An 18780-nucleotide genomic window follows, 5' to 3' on the forward strand; every position below is an offset into this window, starting at 1 on the left:
TGCAATATCTTACACACATAAAAAACGAAAACAAGGTTACTAAATCCCTGTACTTTCACTGTGCTCCCTGTACATTCAGAACAGCTGTGCACAGCATCACTGGCAGCACCTTTTACACCGGGTACATCCTTGTCTGAAAAGTCAATTCCTCCCAAAGGGCAATTACTCTACCGCTGAGCAACATAACGGCACAGATAACACTTGAGCCGCTTGTCTGGCCCCGACACAAAATGTGCCAACTGGAGAGAATATTTCATCTTTAGCAAACAGGTCGGTGTCTCCTCTCCACTTTGTCCCCGTGAAAACGTCCGTGCCGGAGTTATGAAACACCATACATAATTTAAGGGCGACAATTTATTACACTTAGTGTCAGGAGGGCAATTAAACTGAGTGTGCAGTGTTGTGAGATAACGTAAGTGTGTTTGTGTGTACATCAGTGTACTTGTTTATTATTGTGTGCACCTTGCCATATTTGTATGAGCGTGTCGTGCATCCTGGTGTGTGTGTGTGTGTGTGTGTGAAGCTGTCTCGCTGTGTGGTGGTTCTTTTAAACAGAGCTGGCAGTGTGCCAGAAGGCTCCTATTAGCAGCCAATTAGCCGGGGAGAGACAAATGCAATGCCCTTAAAATATAAAGAACCCTGGGCTGATGGGTAATAAAGACGCAGTGAGACAGGTATTTTGTTCACATGTGGACTAATGGCTACCTCCATTTTGTTTACTCGTCTCTTTCAGGGGTCAGGGGGGCTTTTGGGGTAATTCAAAAGACGAGAGAGGGAGATGATGGCGGCGATGTTGATTTCATGTTATCCAAAAAAAAAAAAAAGGGTTTCATAAGAATCTGGCTGTGCATGAGTCAGGTCACGTAGATAATTCAGCTTCCACCTCCACGAGCGTAGGCAGTGACAACAGAGGCTGCGACAACTCCACTGTTTTGTTTTTGTGTTTTATTTTCCTCTGTTTTTGGAGTTTGTGAAGAGGCACACTGGGTGGGCTGAGGGCATCAAAGGTTGACTTTTTTTACAGTCAGCTACTTCTACTGAAGAGAATATCTATGAGGCTGGTTTGCCTAATTGTAGCCCAGCAGTAGCATGATGAGCCTCCTTGTGCGTGTGAGTTGGTGTATAAATGCTAAGGGCTTGATCAACATTAAGGGGGATTCAGATGAGACCCAAAAATCACCCCTCAACATAATGGGACTCTCCTTTCAACCTTCACATTTACCAACACCACACACTGATGGTCTGTTTGTGGTTTTTGTTGATTTCCTTCCAGATGTAATCTTTGCCATATAATGCAAAGCTGTGTACTGCCTTACAAAGCCAAACCGCATTTCCCATACTTTTGGTCAAAGCTCAGACCAGTTTCTGATTTTTTACTGTCTGTTTTACCACATGAAAGTATTACGACATAAAATGTGAAATGTATCGAAAAGGGATGTAAACTTTGCAGAAGCTACAAAACCAAGCCTTAAACCACGCCAAACCACAGTTACTACACTTATGTGAACACTTGACGCACCATCACACTAACTACTCTAGCTACTGAGCTAGCTCAAGCTAAACCTAAAGCTACATTTTAACCCTTTCTCTTGCTGTTATCTGTAATTAAAAGACATCCACTTTACTTAAGTGTTAGGATGGTAGTTTGGGTTGATATTCCGCAAAACAAAAAGAGGCAGCAGCTTAAACTCCCGCTAAAGATAGCTAGCTTAAAGTTAGCAGAGCAGCAGCAGCCACGTCTTTTTTTGTGGTAAATGTACTGCTATTGATGTCAATAGAAATACTGATAGTGGCTATAAAGACAGGTCAATGTCAAAAATATAGTTAATCTCTTAATCAAAATAAGTTTATATTCATATCTTAGGTATTTTAGCATATTAGCATTTTCACTATTGGTGCTACAATTTACCCTTATAGTCTGGGATTGCCTTTTCTTTTAGGAATAATGCTGGTTATATTGCGTTTAATTTGAAGGATTACATTTAAGGAATACAACATTTCTATGTGTTAACAAGCCAAACGACTTTGAAACCCTTTCTCTCTTTAACTTCCCAGCCTTTTTACTGCTCTATGCCTATTGTAATGCAGTGCATTTTGGCATCTTGCGACCTGGTTTGCAAACAAGTCACGTTGCCTTGTGGACTCTCCGTGACTGAAACCTCTCGCCGCTAATGAACCGTTTCACCACTGCCTCCCAACTCTCCTGAAAACATCCACAACAATAATAATCATCACCATCATGTCTCTTACACACTCCCTTGCTGTTAAGCTGTGTGTTTATCTGCATCTCCCTTGTCATGAGCATGGACAGACAAAAACACTCTGGACATGAGGAAAATGTGTATTGAGCTATAAATACAAGTCGGATTAATTTAGCTCAGCTGACATTTGGAGTTTTTGCGTAAAGATATTGATTTGAGGCAACAGCTTTCTTGTAGGATTTCCTTCTAATAAAACAGAGCTCGGGGTGAATCACAGGCTTTGCATTTTTGGTGTATGTATGTGGGGGTGTATGCTTCATACCATACATAAGTATTGCTGTTGGCAGGTATAACTGTAGTTGTGTGGTTCACGAGTCCACGTGACTGTAATAAAACTGAAAATATGCCCTTGTGAATGCTATTTTTTCCTGAGCTCACCATTAAAAGATTGTTTATTGTGTTGGGAATAGGGTTATGATAATAATTTTAGTTTTTTATTGAGTGGCTTTGGCAAGAGGTAAGGGAGGGAAGATCAAGGCTGTTATATATGATATTTCAGATTTAAAATGTTGTTATTTTTATTCTCTTTTAGGTCTGGCAGTGGCTCTCCAGCTCCTCCACGGCGACATAGAGCAGCTGAGACGAGAGTACATGGTCCTCTTCACGCGGGGTGTGTCTATCACCAGGAAACTGGGCTTCTCTGATGTCATCATGCCAGGTAGGACACCATAAACAAGCTCAATGTCCTGAGTAATACTCATTTGATATTTAGCTATTACTCTCCTATAATATGAACTTCCCCAGTCCTGTTGGTTTGGACAGAAGCCCTGAGAGGCTAGTAAAACACTAATAAATGGTGATACAGTGTTTTTTATGTTATTTAAAATGTTCCTATCCTATGTTATCTTTTAACAAAAACATTCTTATAGTAAAATCAGCTTCTAAGGACTTCAGTACTTCCATAATCAAATCATGGTGCTAAACATTCACTGCTGTGGTGTTTTCCCCACTACACATTCAAGAGGCTATCAAAGAATTATCCGCACTGACGCACTTGTCCTTTGATTTCCTGTTGAAGTTGCTTTTCTTTCCCATGGTGGTTATTCCAACCATTTATTATTGAAATCACTTATCCTATCCATGACATTTGTTGTCGAGGCTAATATGCATATAGATGACAAACAAATTCACACTGACATTCACACTTACTCACATAAGTGTATACATAAGAAAAACAGCCCTGGACTGAGCATGTTGGCTCTTTCCCCATAAAGTGCTGCACCTGCTGCTGCAGACATAAATAACGCATTGTATTTCCTATGCATTAGACAGGTATACGAAAGTGGGACTTACCAGGCAGCAGGTGTGAATAAACAATCATAAACTGGGGATCAATCAGGAGTCATACATCATTTATTTCTATATAAAATGTCAATACATTAAATAATATTGCACCTTTTTGAGGCTGATGTATTGTCTAGTGTTTGTACAGTACTTTGACCGGGCATTATATTATCTAACATAGTTGCCTTGGTAACACTTGACATCGTATTGCGCGAGTGTGATATTAGAATTCCACCTAAGGGTGCTCTCAGAAAGATAAAATAATAAGGTTGTTTCAGTTAGAAAGGCATCACTTAAATAGCTTTCTTCTATAAATCACACGGACCCCTTGCAGAGACCCTCAGGCTTAGCTTGATAAGGTCTTGTTGCCGTGGAAACAAAATGTACAACCACTTGAATGTAAGATGAAATAAAGACGTTAGCACAGACTGTGGAAAAAAAACCTAGAAAGGGAAGAAAAAGGGTTTGAATGAGCTTTCTGTCTGGACATCAAGGGACTTTTTCCTTTCCACAGAGAGCCGTTCTTTTAAATAAGTGAGGTGTGCTGTCTGGTCACACGGATAAAGAGGAACCACGGACTGTGGGTCCCCCAGCGCCTCACTAACATAGATTTATGTTCTCTGTCTTTGTCTTTGTCTCACTACAAACCCCTTAACGCTGAGGGCTGTCACACTTGCCGGTGTGAGTTTGCCTTTAGGCTAAGGAAACGTCTTTCCCTCTTTGTCTGTGTCTCTTTTCCTGATTTGTATCTGTATATTTTCCCCATCTCCACCCCTTTCTCTTCTTGTACATTAGGAAAATGCCTCCTTGTGTATCTGCCTTCTCACACCCTTTGTGTGTGAAGCAAGTGTACAGTATGGCTGTATATGGTCCCACATGTTACCATGGCTACTGTTGTTGAGAGAAAATCAATGTTGACCCTCCAGATTGAGATATGATGTCCACACACACAACAGAAGCTATATAGGGAACCGATTTAAAAATGTGTGTGTCTACAGCCGGCTGCAGAGGAAACAGGCCTGTCCTCTCTATTACCCAGAGGGCATTGCAACATTTCCACTTCCCCCACAGAAGGAAATAAAAGTGTGCCTGGCACTGTCATTGTAGATTCAGCTGCAAACATATCAAAAAGATGTAGAATATTACTTCTTGTGATTATTTTCTCGAACTCTTTTTACAGATTGTACCACCATTTTTAGGAATGGGGTTATTTGTCAGATTTTTTAAACTAAGATAGATGATTAAGCAGTTACATTTACCAAGTTAGTATATAAATGGGCTGTATTTTATGCATTTTAAGAATGCATTGTTGTTAAGTTGTTTTATAGCTAGTGTGGGATTACGGTGGGAGAATAACATTTGACACCTTGCTATCTCAAGTTTCTCTTCATTTGATTATTTTATGTTATTTAACTGTATACATATGAAGCACATATGCACTAACCTCTGCATGTAGAATTTAAAAGAAGTCTATTAAAGGGAAATTCCTAAAATCTATTTTCATATCCTAGGAGTACTACTGCAATTGTGGGAAACAAGTGTTATGAATCTTTAAGAGAAAGAAAAAAAAGGGTGTTAAATCCATTTAATTACCTCAATGGATGTCACTGGAGTGAGTCTTGGTTGAGGCCAAAGTAAAGTGATGTAAAAAAATATATATATATTAATAATTTTGGGGTGTGGAGGTATGAAAAACGGGAGTGACCATATATCTGTTACCCATTTCCCATCTCTGCTTGGCTACATTAGCTGCTACTAGCATTACACATCAAACTCTCTCCATTGTTGTGTGTGTTGCATTCTGGGTAACGTATGCACCAGTTTTCGTGAAAGGAAGAAGCAAGTGTGAAATGAAAAGATATATCTGCATCGATTTGCTTTGACAATGTTATATGAGTGCAATGCTAAGTAGGTGGAGCGCTTTTCCTCTGGTTACGCTTCTGTAATCAAAGACTATGGATTTTACAGTACTGACATCAGATTTAAATCTTGTTTCCTTTTGTGCTGGAAGGTCATAACTCATGCTTGGGCTTCACGTCAGCAGAAAATATTTCATTAAATGTCACTCATCTAAATGCTGTCCGCCCCCCTGTCGTGAAGCATTACGGCAAAATCTTTCATCAGGCTTCTGAACGATCATTAATAATGCCTGCTCGTATGCATAATCAATGCCCTGTTGGTTTGTTACCTTCCTGTTCCTGCAGGAGAGATGAGGAATGACCTTTACATCACGCTGGAGAAAGGAGAGTTTGAGAAGGGTGGGAAAAGCGTCGCCAGGAACGTAGAGATCACCGTCTATGTGCTGGATATCGACGGACAGGTCCTCAAGGTAACTTTTTATCTTATTCAGCAACAGTTTATAAGTCGCCATTTGCTCTCTATCATCTGTCCCCTGAATACCTTTTCCCAATCATTTGTGTCCACTTTAATTGTCCTCTCCATGATGGTATGTTTGTGTTTTTATCATGTCCTGTTGCTTTTGCCTCTTAGAATATTTAACAAATTGTACGGTGTCCTTGGGTGTCATGAAAGGCGCCTTAAATAAAATGTATTATTATTATTTTGCAAGAACCAGGAAAATATGTTGTTTTTCACAGTTACAGTAACCACTTTGTTAAATGATATTAAATGCCTTATTAGAGTCCTCAGTTATCTCCGTTTGTTTTCTTAATAGCTGGTGTCTTTTTTGGAGCAGAACTCTTCATTTAAATATGGCTGACCCAGATGAGAGTGTCTCTCCCGTGTTTTGCCCGTTTCTGGTGCAGCGCTGTCACAGTCTGCTCCTGTGGTTTCCTGCGCTGCCTCGGCCTTGAACAGAAAATAGACTCAAATATACCCCTGCTGCCCGCACCACTCTGACACACATAAACACACACGCACACCACGTCATTCTCACTTCATTGGCATTTGCGGTGTGTGGACAGGTTTTTAATACACCACCGTGTGACTCATTAACTTATTCTGTAATTCTTAAGCCGGGCCTCTCATTTCCTCTCTTCACTTCCTGTTTTTTTATTTGCATACTTCCCCCTTTGAGTCTGTCTTAATCACTCTTCTTTGTGTCCCTCAGAGTCACGTGGCTGCCGGTGCCGGTGAACCAGGTGCTGATGAATACCATTCCCTGGTGCTGTACCACAACAACAGCCCCCGCTGGGCGGAGCATATCAAACTGCCCATCCCTGTCGACATGTTTCGAGGGTCCCACGTCCGCTTTGAGTTCAGACACTGCTCTAGTAAGTGGGAACAGGAGGGTGGATAACCTTTATTATATTGAGTTAAGGATGAGTGAACACATTTCTCCAGGCTGAGAGCATGTGCAGCATGTTTAGAAGTGAATGGCTGAGGTTTGCCTTCAGCCTATTATCAAGGGGATGTAAAGAGTGGTGCAGGAATGAGTCCTAAACCCCTAAATGAGTTGGCATTCTTGCATTTCGTGTCGAAGTTGTCAAAGGCTTTTTGAATTAGTTTTTGGTTAGATTTCCGAAATAAGGTCTTCCGTTAAGGATCATTTTTACATTTAGTTCTACGACATAAAATATTTAAATTACACACCACAATGGTAAAGGGTTCAAGCTCATACTTGTGATGATGAGACTTGCAAATTGGCCGTTGCTAACATGTGGCTAAATAAGTCTACTAAACGTCATCACGCCAAACATTAGTGGTCTTTAGCTTAGCGGTGGTGATATGGAGTCATGCGGCCATGATGTAGTTTGTTTATTGCATTACACTAGCTATTTACGCCTACAATATAATGAAGATTATGCTACGGAACAAGATGTAAAAGTATCATAAATGTGTGTTTGCCAAAGATATTATGTTGTTTCTGAATTCAATGGAAAAGTCCCATTGCTTTTAGCAGAGGAAGCCTTTGCAATGCTCACTTCCAGGTCAGACTATAAACAAAACACAATGACTGCACCACTCCTTTGTTAGGAAGCAAGAAAAGCACAATAATACCCAGAGGCGGCTGCCATTCCCCAAAAACACAACGTCCAAGTGTATAAATGTGCACTTGTTTTTGCCTTTTGATAATTAGTCTACTTTGTCTCAACTTCTCACCTCCTAATGAGGCAAAACTTTAATTAAGGACCAAAATACTGCGCTCTCTCATCCTCTCCTCCCACTTTCTGGGCTGCAGAGAGGAAGCTGATATTATTATGCCGTTTGCAGCCAGGCTGTGAGTCTGTGTGCAGGAGATATGTTAGCCTTATTACTGCTCTCAGGGCTGCCATCGCTACCCAAGGGGCTGCACATTAAGAGCCCAATTTCAGCCTGTGGTGACACGGAACTGTATTATACAAACTATTAGGGCTCTCAAACTCAACGACAACCTGCCTGTAGAAATATGATTAGCAGACACTCAGTTTCAATTAGGGCAAAACGGTAAGCTCCATTTGTAGGAATATGCTTTAAAATGACATTGGTTTTTGTACTCATCGTGCAGTTATTGTTCTTTTGCTTTGGCAGCCATGTGTTGTACCCAAATGGTGCTTAAGGTGTGCATCAGCATCCAATACTCTGTTTTGTTATAGCTGATTGTTTGTTAATAGGTAGGTTCTGTCATATTTACAAAAAATGAAACAATTTGTACTATTTTCCTGTATGAGCAGGTATTTTTTTCTTTCACTAGACGGTTTAAAGGTGATTTCTACCTGGTCTGCCAAGCTCAGCTAAGCCTGAGTTTCACACAGTGCCACTTAATCTTTCCTAATCTCCTATTGCCCGAGGCGATGAGGTGTTATAGATAAGGAACACCTGTCCGAAAATAACCACACACAACAAAAAGCAAAAGTTTGCAGTCTTCGGTCTTGTAGACAACAACTTTCCTTGTATTGCACACGCAAGCACGCACGCACGCACGCACGCACGCACGCACGCACGCACGCACGCACGCACGCACGCACGCACGCACACACACACACACACACACACACACACACTAACCCAGGCCTTTTAGATGCTGCTTAAAGTGGTGTGTTGCAATGAAAGGAAATAGAAAACTTCCTGGCGCTACACTTTTCACTTCCCGCTGTGCGCAGATTATCACATTATTAATAAAGCAGCACTTACATCGGATTACATATGTCCATGATGCAAATTATACCCAGAGCATCCAGAAAGCTGCTTAAAAAAACAGCAGCCCGCATTAATCAGGCCCTCGAAGAGTAACTTAAAAACATCTTATTTTTGCTTCCTTGATAAACATTTGCAATGATTTTCTAACCTGTATTGTTTGCACTGTTGTTTTGCAAGCTTTATTTCCCTATGCTTGTGTTTTGCTACATGTATAAGCAATCAATGGACTGATTTTAAACCATTGGATAATAAACAAACTGAAAGCTGAGCATCAGTTTATCTTTTTAAACGTATTGCATAACATTGAAAAGAACCAGCATCACAACAATAGTCTTGTTCATTTCACGCAGTCTGGTGTATTTTGGACTCATTGCCGTGTCCATGTGTTGTTGTGTGACAGCTAAAGACAAGGGAGAGAAGAAACTGTTTGGATACTCCTTTGTTCCGCTGATGCAGGAGGACGGCAGGACGCTGCCAGATGGCAACCATGAGCTCATTATCCACAAGGTAAACCTTCAGACCCTCTCCTCAAACACTTTGAATCACAAACATGGCTTCAGATTGACTTTGTGCTTTACAGGGTATTTGTTGTTGGCACATGTACAGACTCTGCTTGGTTGCAGAAAAAATCCCCTGGATGTAAATATGACTCTTTTTTTTAAGCAATGGGATAATTGAACTTTTTTCAATGCATTGCCCCTTTTGTCTCTTCTTGTCAAATTGGTACAGTATATTCCCATATAGAGAGAGAGAGTGATATGCATAGTATGAACATTTAAGATACTTTGCCTTTATCAATGTGCCATTCTGTCAATTTTAAGGCCTTGATATTTAAAATAGAATATAATTTAAAATAGAATTGAACTTAGTTTTACTTCAGTTTCAGCAATTTATACAAACATTTTCACACTTTTGCCTATTTTGTTTCCTTTTTCCTTTAGCTCAAGTCACATAGTCTATACACATGTTTTAAGGACAGGAACAAAATAAACATATATATTAATATAAATAAAATACATCTTTTAAAATAATTATAATATTATAAATATATATCCATTAATAAATAAAAATGGGGGAAGAGTGTTGGAGATACTAGTATGGCTGCCTGGGGAAATTGGATCGCTTCACTATACTAGAACAGCAATAGCAGGACCTTTTTAATATATATATCTTCTTGAAGTCCCTGCAAATATGTCATTTATTTTAATCTGATAGATTGGGTCAGGTCTTATTATTGTGACACATTTAATTGCTAATGTTGGTAATATTAGTCAAAGTAATTTCCTTGCTCTTCCATCAATGCCTTCTGGTATTACTCCAAGTAGAGCCACCTTTTGGTCCTTTATTACATATTGATGGAGCACTTAAATAAGGGCCTCAAATTCCTCTTAGCTAAGGCTGCCACCAAAGCGTAAGGATATAGTTATTTAACTATAATATTTGTTCACAGTGGACGAAAGGCAAAAAAAGGTAATTCAGTTTGTTGGTAAATTGCAGCTTGGTAACCCACTCACTGTTTTGCATCACACAGGGCTACTTCGGACACTCGTGTGTATGATTATGTGAAATCATCTACTCTGAATTGCAAAATGTTGCCATTGTGTTATCATGTCTACTCACGTAACATGTTCAAGCTGTGTGTTTCACTAAACCGCCAGAGAGTGTAAATGTATGTGTGTTTGCCTGTGCATGTAAAAGAGACATGTGGATCAGAATCAGAATACCTTTATTCGTCCCACAGAGGGGACATTTACATTGTTACAGCAGAAAAGAGCCAAAGACAGCTTAAAAGTACCTAAGAAGCATGCATAAAAAAAACTTCACAATTTACAAAATACACATCATGCATACTCATTTCATTTGAGGAACAATCTCTTTATTTCTATTTAGCATGTGCGTTTCCTGCAGACCTTTTTTGCAGACACTCACACACTGTTTTCACACAATTTTGGTTTTGCAACATCAAAGCAAATAAAATGGCCAGCATCCCCAGTTAAGAGCTACTGTACTGCGAGACCGTCCTGGGTGTAATTCAGAATAATTGCAGACTCCATGGATTTCCTCAGCTGCAGGCGAAGGGTGTGTGCGTAAACCTCAGGCTCTGCAGAGCACAGGAAAGCATGCATACATTTTATTGGCAGCGAGGCAGAACAGTGACCAAAAGCATCATTATCTATCTTCCTGGTGAAGTATTTTGAACATTATATACAAAAAACAACTCCTGTCATTTGTATTTTCCCTCTCAAGTGTCCAGATTTAGTCCTACCGAACCCCCCTAACCTGCCCGTTTTAGAGGACAACCCTGTGTGTTCCCACCGTTGAGAAGGGGGAAAAGGTTTCCGTTTTCATGCCAGATGGAAGTTTCTGAAAAGCTCAATGAAACTGGCATGGCCTAGTTTCTCCTCAGACCCAAAATAGACACAGTAGAATCAGTCCAAACTGTGTGGAGGCTCAAAGAGGCCTCAGCAGCAGCCTTAAAAGCAGCATTACATCCCCAAAATGTGTGATTAATTAGGTGCAATAGCTTAATATCTCTTAATTATTATTGCCTTACAACCTATGCCTCTGAGAATGTATAGAAGTCTATGAGATTTTTGTAGCATAAAATACTTCCTAATCTTCAGTACCACGTAACAAATTAGTGTTTTCCCTTCTTCCCTCCTTGTTCCCAGTGTGAGGAGAACACCAGCCTGGCAGAGTGCTCTCGGTACCTGAAGCAGCCGTTCTCCAAGGCCAACCTGCCGTCCAACAACCAGACGCTGAAAGGCACCAAGGAGTCCTTCTGGATCACCAGCTTCCTCTGCTCCACCAAGCTCACACAGAACGGTAAACTACTAGCAGGGATTGACATTTTGAAACTCAAACACTAGCCCCATTTTTGTATTTGACTTTGGATGGATGAATGGATGGAGATATATATGGATGTACATACTGTAGATAGATATAGATTGGTCTACACATGATGTAGATACTGTAGATTGTTGTACATGTAGATATTGATGGATATAGATGGATGTAACTAGATATACTGTAGATAGATATAGATATATTTACATAGATTATAGATAGAAATAGAACATATAGATAGCTGGAAAGAGATAGATAGATCGTATTACCTTCATGGCTGTTTCTATGTATTGGCAAGGTGTTTTATAAAACACTGTTAGGTTACCAATCCATGCTGTAAACCAATATTCATAGACTAGTAAGTACCGTGCTTTAGTGCTAGGGTATACATAGAACTGTTCTTGCCAAAGACTGTGACTTCAACACTTGACAAAAGGCACAACAAAACAGTGAAATGTCTTGTATTTCAATTTCCAATTCCAAAGACACAATCACTGTTGTACCAGAGTTGAAAAACACTGAAACATAAATCATGTTTAACCTCATTAAGCAGACAGTAGAGTGTATAAACAGAAAGGCTACAGGCACAGTTCACTTGCAACAGGCTGTTCATTTCCTGTATACGTTTGATTGTGTTGCTGAATGCATTAACAAGTATTTTAGAGTTTTTGATTTCAAAATGTACTTGTGAAAACATTTGTCATGCCCTCAAACACATGCACACACACATTCACTGGTGGAAAAAATGACACACTTCAGGTTGAACCAAATCCAAAGAGACAGCGAAAACACTTTCTTCTCCAGGCTTATGTTTTATTCATACGTGTGTCTGGGGACCTCGGCTCAGGAAAATGACTTTTTATCCATCCACACTTCAAAATGTCATCATTTGTTTGGATTCTGTGGAGTTTTGGGGCGATAATTGAAGGGTGGGGTGATGCTTTGTGATCCACATAATCCTGCATTTCTGTATCTCCTTAATTTCCTGTTATGGCTCTCTCCATCTCCCCCTTTTCGTCTTTTCTCCAGGAGACATGCTGGACCTGTTGAAGTGGCGAGCGCACCCCGAGAGGATCAACGACAGCCTCTCCAAGCTGAAGGAGATCGATGGCTCGGAGATTGTCAAAGTAGGTGCACGAAAAAACGATTCTCAGGGACTGATTTGCTCGCGCTACCCTGGCATTTGTAGTATTGACTGTTTCTGATTTGATTTCAGTTCATTTTTGAAGGTCAGGTTGAGAAGATGTTCGAAAACTGAAGTTCATTTAAAGCTCACTCTCCCTTTTATCAGTTTCTACAGGACACGCTGGATACTCTTTTTGGGATTCTGGATGAAAGCTCTCAGAGATATGGACTCAAGGTGTTCGATTCCCTGGTAAATCATTTACTAATTCCCATAAATTGTCATACTTGCTCTCATAGTGTTTTAGAGAATGATCTGGTGATGTAACGCCACAGAGAAAGCAATCTCCCCCCGGTCACGCTGCACTGCACCGATGGAGTGAGGCCTGTGATCGATCCCTCTTTCTCTCTCTGCATCAGTGTCACGCTGACACATGAACACACTCTCAGCGTGGCGTTATCACTGATAATAAGGTCTAGTCAGTTTGTGATTTGGAGATCAATCCAACGAGTCGGACATGTGGAGTTATCTTCTGTGGCGGACCAATTCAGCGCGTCGCAAAACAATAGGGAAACATGGAGGACTTTGAGCAGCCACTGTCGAAATGTTTTCAGCTCGGTCTGTTCAATTTGTATTCCTTCTTTGAAATCTCACATTGTGTCCTGATTCCAAATGTTTTAAGTCCAACATCGTGCTGGAATTACGTGAGGAAGTTAGGGTCCAACTTAGAAATGGGCTTAATCTTTTTTTACGTGTTTTTACGGGTTTTCAATATGAAACACAAGCGTTGAGGTGTTACAGTTGACTCTGCACATCACAATTGTTCTCCCACACACTCCTTCTATAGACACTTTTCTATTGGCTACCTGCCAGCTAACCAATCAGAGCAGAGTGGGCTCTGGTTTCAGACAGAGGGTGAAAATAAGTGCTGCAGCACAGGCAGTATGAGACAAATAAAGACCTTTTTGAACATTAAAGCATGCAGACATGTCAAAGCAGAGGCACAAAATACAAATATGAACCTGAAAACTAATGATGGTTTTCTAACTTAGATTTATCTTTTAACTAATCACATACAATATTTCTATTTGATGGCATGATAAACACTCAGTGGGAAGCTATTAAAGCTTCTTTAGGAGTGTAATACTTGCACAAAAAATAATATGCTATGTCAAAGACTATTTTTCTTTACAATATCTCGTATTTTTCTTTCCAGGTGCATATCATAAACCTCCTCCAGGACAGTAAATTCCAGCACTTCAAACCCGTCATGGACACGTACATCGAGAGCCACTTTGCTGGAGCTCTGTCCTACAGGTATGTGACGTCTCTTCCTCCCAGGATGTGTCTGTGAGTCCAACAATGCTGCCTCTCTGATGCATTGTATTCTAATGACTCGCTGTATCACATGGCCAGCCTGCGTCAGAGCTGAGATTTAGTCAACACTAGTGTGAATGAAATGCTTATGCTGCCCCCTGGCTGATGAAAGGGGGAAATATATTCCTCCTCATTTCTCCTCCCATATATTCACAACCTGCTGTTCTCACCAGCGTCTTCTTCACACTCTCTGTACCTGTTAGGATACCGTGCTGGCTCCGTCTTCTTCTCTTTTACATTTTGTTCAGGCTTTGCATACTCCCGCACGGATCATGCTGTCAAATCCATTCCCTTTGAAACTCTTTAATAAGCAATATTCTTTGATTCCAAGTGTCAGACCTTAATTGAATAACACAGCAGTTATTATAACTATCTGAAGTTATTAATACGGAACCATTCAGTCCTGGAAATCCTCTTATTCAGTAATCTGACATATTTTTCGCCAAATTGAAGCCACCCTTTTGAAATGTCTCCCCAGATTTAACGAGTTTTATTTAAGCAACAACAGATTTGTATTGCTCCTGTCTCTCATTTTAAGATCAAATATATTCGCTGTGTCATTTGAATCAGCTACTCATGTAAAAAAACAGGCAAATGGTTGGAATTCTTTCTGATATTGATGAAAACTTTCTTGGATTAAGGACTATTTTCAAAACACTGCATTGCCTCTTGACTTGCGGTTATTTTTCTGTCATATTTGTCTATAATCATTACATTTCAACTTATTCTTCAGGTCAATCAGTTCTAGTGATTCTTTCTACTAACTATTATCAAAGATTGTACAAAAAATTCAAGTTTCAATTGCCATTAACTCCAGAATGAATGCAGTTGCTGACTCCAGTGAGAAAATGTATGTGTGATATACAGTAGCTAGGAGTGTGTGACTGTGTGTGTTTGTGTTTCCTCCAGGGACCTGATCAAAGTGCTGAAGTGGTACGTGGACCGCATTGTTGACGCAGAACATCAGGATCACATCCAGCAGGTGCTCAAGGTGAGGCATATTCTCGAAAACATGTACACACAACCAGAGGGATGTTTTCCAAGGACACACAATCACACACACATATACACACACTCCATCAACTCAGTGTCCAGAAATACACACAGACACTCCCTCTCGCTGCCACTCCTGCTAATTCCTTCCCCTCCATTATCAGTGAATACATTGCTCCACCATGCCTCCCCCCCCCCCCCCCCCCCCCCCACCTTCTTATTCTATTACGCTGCATGCAGTTTTAATCAGCAGAAATGCCGTGCCGCCGGTGTTGGGAATCCACATTATAGTAATGAGTCATGCAGATGTGGCGTCAGAGAAGCTCGCCCCCCCCCCCCCCCTCTGTGTGTCCCATTTATCATTCATAGAACACATCCTGCAGCAGAAGTGAATGGTACCCTGTCATGCAGTAAATAATGGATGAGTGATGCACTGCAGATGTGTCTGTAGGGTCTCCTCGTATCCATACAGTGTCTTTTATTAGACTTTTCTTAGAGCATTTCCTTTAGACAGGTTCCATTTTAGAGCAAACATAATAATACGTTTAATTTATAAAGCGCTTTTGTGAGAAGTCAAAGACATCAACATTCAATTCAAAATCGGTAAACTTTGAAAACATATCAAATTCATGTCACTTTTAAAGTACTGAGTTTAATCGTTTTGATAACAGTCGGCTTAAAATGTGTTTTTTTAAATCAATTTAGTTAAAAATAAAACTTTATTCACCAGGGGGACAACTAATTATGTCTTTCATTTAGGAATGAACTTGTTGATTATTTTAATTATTAACTAATCTGCAGATTAATCGGTTGATCGCTCGTTCTATACAATTTTTGAAAATAGTTAAAAATGTCAATTTCTATATCCTTACATATGAAAAAAGCTATAGTAAATTATAATATATGGAATTTCTGCTTTTATAGGTGACACAAAACAGTGACTTGATTATCAAACAAACTTTAACTGAAACACATTAGGGGCAACATTCAATGTCACACCATTCTTTGACCATTTCCTCCACTATTTCATCACTGCTGATAACCAACAATGTATCCCTTCTGTCCTGCAGGCCAGCGAGTACATCTTCAAGTACATCATCCAGTCTCGGCGGCTCTTCTCATTGGCTACTGGAGGCCAGAACGAGGAGGAGTTCCGAGTCTGCATCCACGAGCTCTTCATGTCCATCCGCTTCTTCCTCTCGCAGGAAAACAAAAGCACCAGTCCGGTGGCACAGACACAGGTGTGTGTTCAGAACTCATGTCCTCAAATCCTCTGAAATCCCCCCGTACATCTGCCCCTGTCGGTAGTTGCGCACCACATTATGTTTCCTGTCTGCTGATACTGCAGTTGTGATGGCTGGGAAATTGTCTGTAATCGAATGTCACGCTGCCACAGGGCCTGGAGTGGGAATAGAAGTTTCTGTGGCAGCTTTTCCATTTCCTCTGGGAGGTCTGCACAGCAGGGCAGCCGCCTTCACTGATTTGCACAAGAACCAAAACAAACAAGCTAAACACGCCAAATATAATCCTAATTACACGCCAGGAACAGATGCTTGTGTGGTCTTTGTTAGAGCACACTTGTCGGGAAATACTTGCATTTTCCTCCCTTCAGAACCTGTGTGTTGATCTACTTCCTTTTGATTTCCTACTCCATGTTCTCCCACTTCCTTTTCCCTTTTATCTTTAGTTTTGTACTCTCATGTTCCCCCTCTTTCTTTAGTCCTTGTAATCAATTTAATCCCAGGATGCTCTCAAACAAAACAAAACCTGCGTCTAAATGTGTGCGTTCATTCCCTAAAGCATGTTAATATTGTATTTCCTTTATTGCCTTGTTGGCTAAGTGCCCTCACCCGGAACATATCTTTTGTTTTAGCATTACGGGGGGAAAGTACTTCTCGTCTTTTCAATTACTCCCGTCAGGTTTTCTTTTCACAGCAATTAAAAGGCTCGACTCAAGAGACTGACAGTCTTGTTTTAAAGCCTCCAGTCACTTTGTAATTATGTCAACTCACTTAAAGGCCACAGGATTGAGTGCAGCATTAGATATTCAGGTTGTGGCTTCTCCATGCCGCATGAAAAGCTGCTCTCCATCCCTCCACTGACTTCTCATCTCCACTAATCGGCATTCTTAACAGAAGCTGTGGCAAAATGCAGGCTATGCTAATGCTAATGCTAATCCATGCTAATCTGTGACTTGTCGCCGCACACAAACAGAAAATCCATCCACGCATAATTTAGCACCTGAGGTTAGTTTTTGTCTGAATGATTTGAGTTTTTGAGCACAGAGAAATGGTGTTCTATTAATACTCGAGGCTGCTTTTTGCCACAATGACATCTGATTAGTATGAACTGTACTGTGATTGTCATTTTGAGTTTGTGAACTGATAAGAAAAGTTGTTCCTCTTACCATGAACACAGATTTTTGGGAAACATTTATTGCCTATGACATAATGATCATGTTCCATATACATCATAGATTACATAGAGAATCATGTAATTCAAACATATGAAAGTACTCAAATAAGACAAGATATACTTTATTAATCCCAAATTGGGAAATGTTTTCGTTACAGCAGCATGTAAAACAAGTATTGCACATAATAAGAAATTAAAAAAAGAGTAGAAAATACACAATCATACAATATAAACTTCTCAAAATAGAAGATAACACACAAAAAGTGACTGTGAAGATACAAATAAGTCAGCTATCTGACAATAAAACAATATTGAAGGGTTACATTTTAGCTAACACAATACAGTATGTGGGATATTATTTACATTTAGTGTGCAAGAATGACATATTAAATCAAATATAAATGTCAAATGTACAGTGTGGACTATGGGGCCCTTTCTTTGTCCATCTGCTCTTTTGTAAACAGCTGTGGCAGTGTTTGTATTCTCTTTCCTGGAAGAATGATGGTAAAAAGAAAAACAAAAGGGACATGGTGACTCCCGTCTCTAGATTTTCATTTTTCAATTGTGCAGAGACAGAAGTTGACAGGAAGGAGGAGCGTCAGACTGAGGGCTGCAAACAAGCAATCCCACCGGAGCAGCCTTTAAATTAAATCCGCATAATCCTGTCTCGGCCAGTGATTTATCGATATGTAGCTTTGTTTTCCCAACAAAACCGCTCTGTATAAACAAACCCTTACATGAATATGGAGAGCATGTCCTGACAGTAGCCTTCTCCTGCACATTTGATCAGAATCTAAGTATTTCATCCAAAGCCCCTGAGGTGTTTAACACACTTTATTTCCAGCTTTCCACATCATTGAGAAAAGTCATTAAATATACATTACGCAATCCTGATTCAGTGGCAAATGTATTGAAATGACTGCACACACACTATATGAAACATGCATATTCATGTCTTGAAATGCTCTTTTAAGTATGATTTGTAGTTATAATGGCTGTTTCCAGTGATTCCTGTGTAATTACGGATGCATATTGCGTCCAAATGATTGAACATGGCCGTGTGTTCTCCAGGCGGTGTTCCTGAGGACGTTTCCAGCGGTGTACGGCGAGCTGTTGAAGATCTTCACCATGCGGGAGGTGGCGGGCTTCGTCAGGGAGACGCTGGGCAGCCTGCCCACCGCCGTGCACGCTGACTGCCTGGAGGCGGTCAGACTGCAGTGCATCGCCAAGACTGTGGAGAGCCAGCTGTACATCAACCCAGGTGAAGACCTTTACACACAGGCACAGTTTGACATGCATACATAGTTAGAGCTTGTGATTGCAGTGAAAACCCAATTTGGAAAGGTGTGGGAACATATTACACAAATACAACAAATAGCCTTGCAGGAAAAACACAGAGGG

General features: G+C 40.4%; 1 protein-coding gene across 1 annotated transcript in view; it reads left to right on the forward strand.

Moving 5' to 3' along the window:
* Positions 1-18780, forward strand: part of dock4b (dedicator of cytokinesis 4b) — a 115189-nt gene that overhangs the window by 51937 nt on the left and 44472 nt on the right. The window contains 11 exon segments of the mRNA XM_034131376.1: positions 2794-2919; positions 5750-5874; positions 6616-6778; positions 9025-9131; positions 11297-11450; positions 12501-12598; positions 12763-12846; positions 13811-13911; positions 14881-14962; positions 16035-16205; positions 18451-18640. Of these exon segments, the coding sequence (XP_033987267.1) occupies positions 2794-2919; positions 5750-5874; positions 6616-6778; positions 9025-9131; positions 11297-11450; positions 12501-12598; positions 12763-12846; positions 13811-13911; positions 14881-14962; positions 16035-16205; positions 18451-18640 (1401 nt within the window).

The sequence above is a fragment of the Trematomus bernacchii genome, unplaced genomic scaffold (assembly GCF_902827165.1).
Source record: "Trematomus bernacchii unplaced genomic scaffold, fTreBer1.1, whole genome shotgun sequence".
Classification (NCBI taxonomy): Eukaryota; Metazoa; Chordata; class Actinopteri; order Perciformes; family Nototheniidae; genus Trematomus; species Trematomus bernacchii.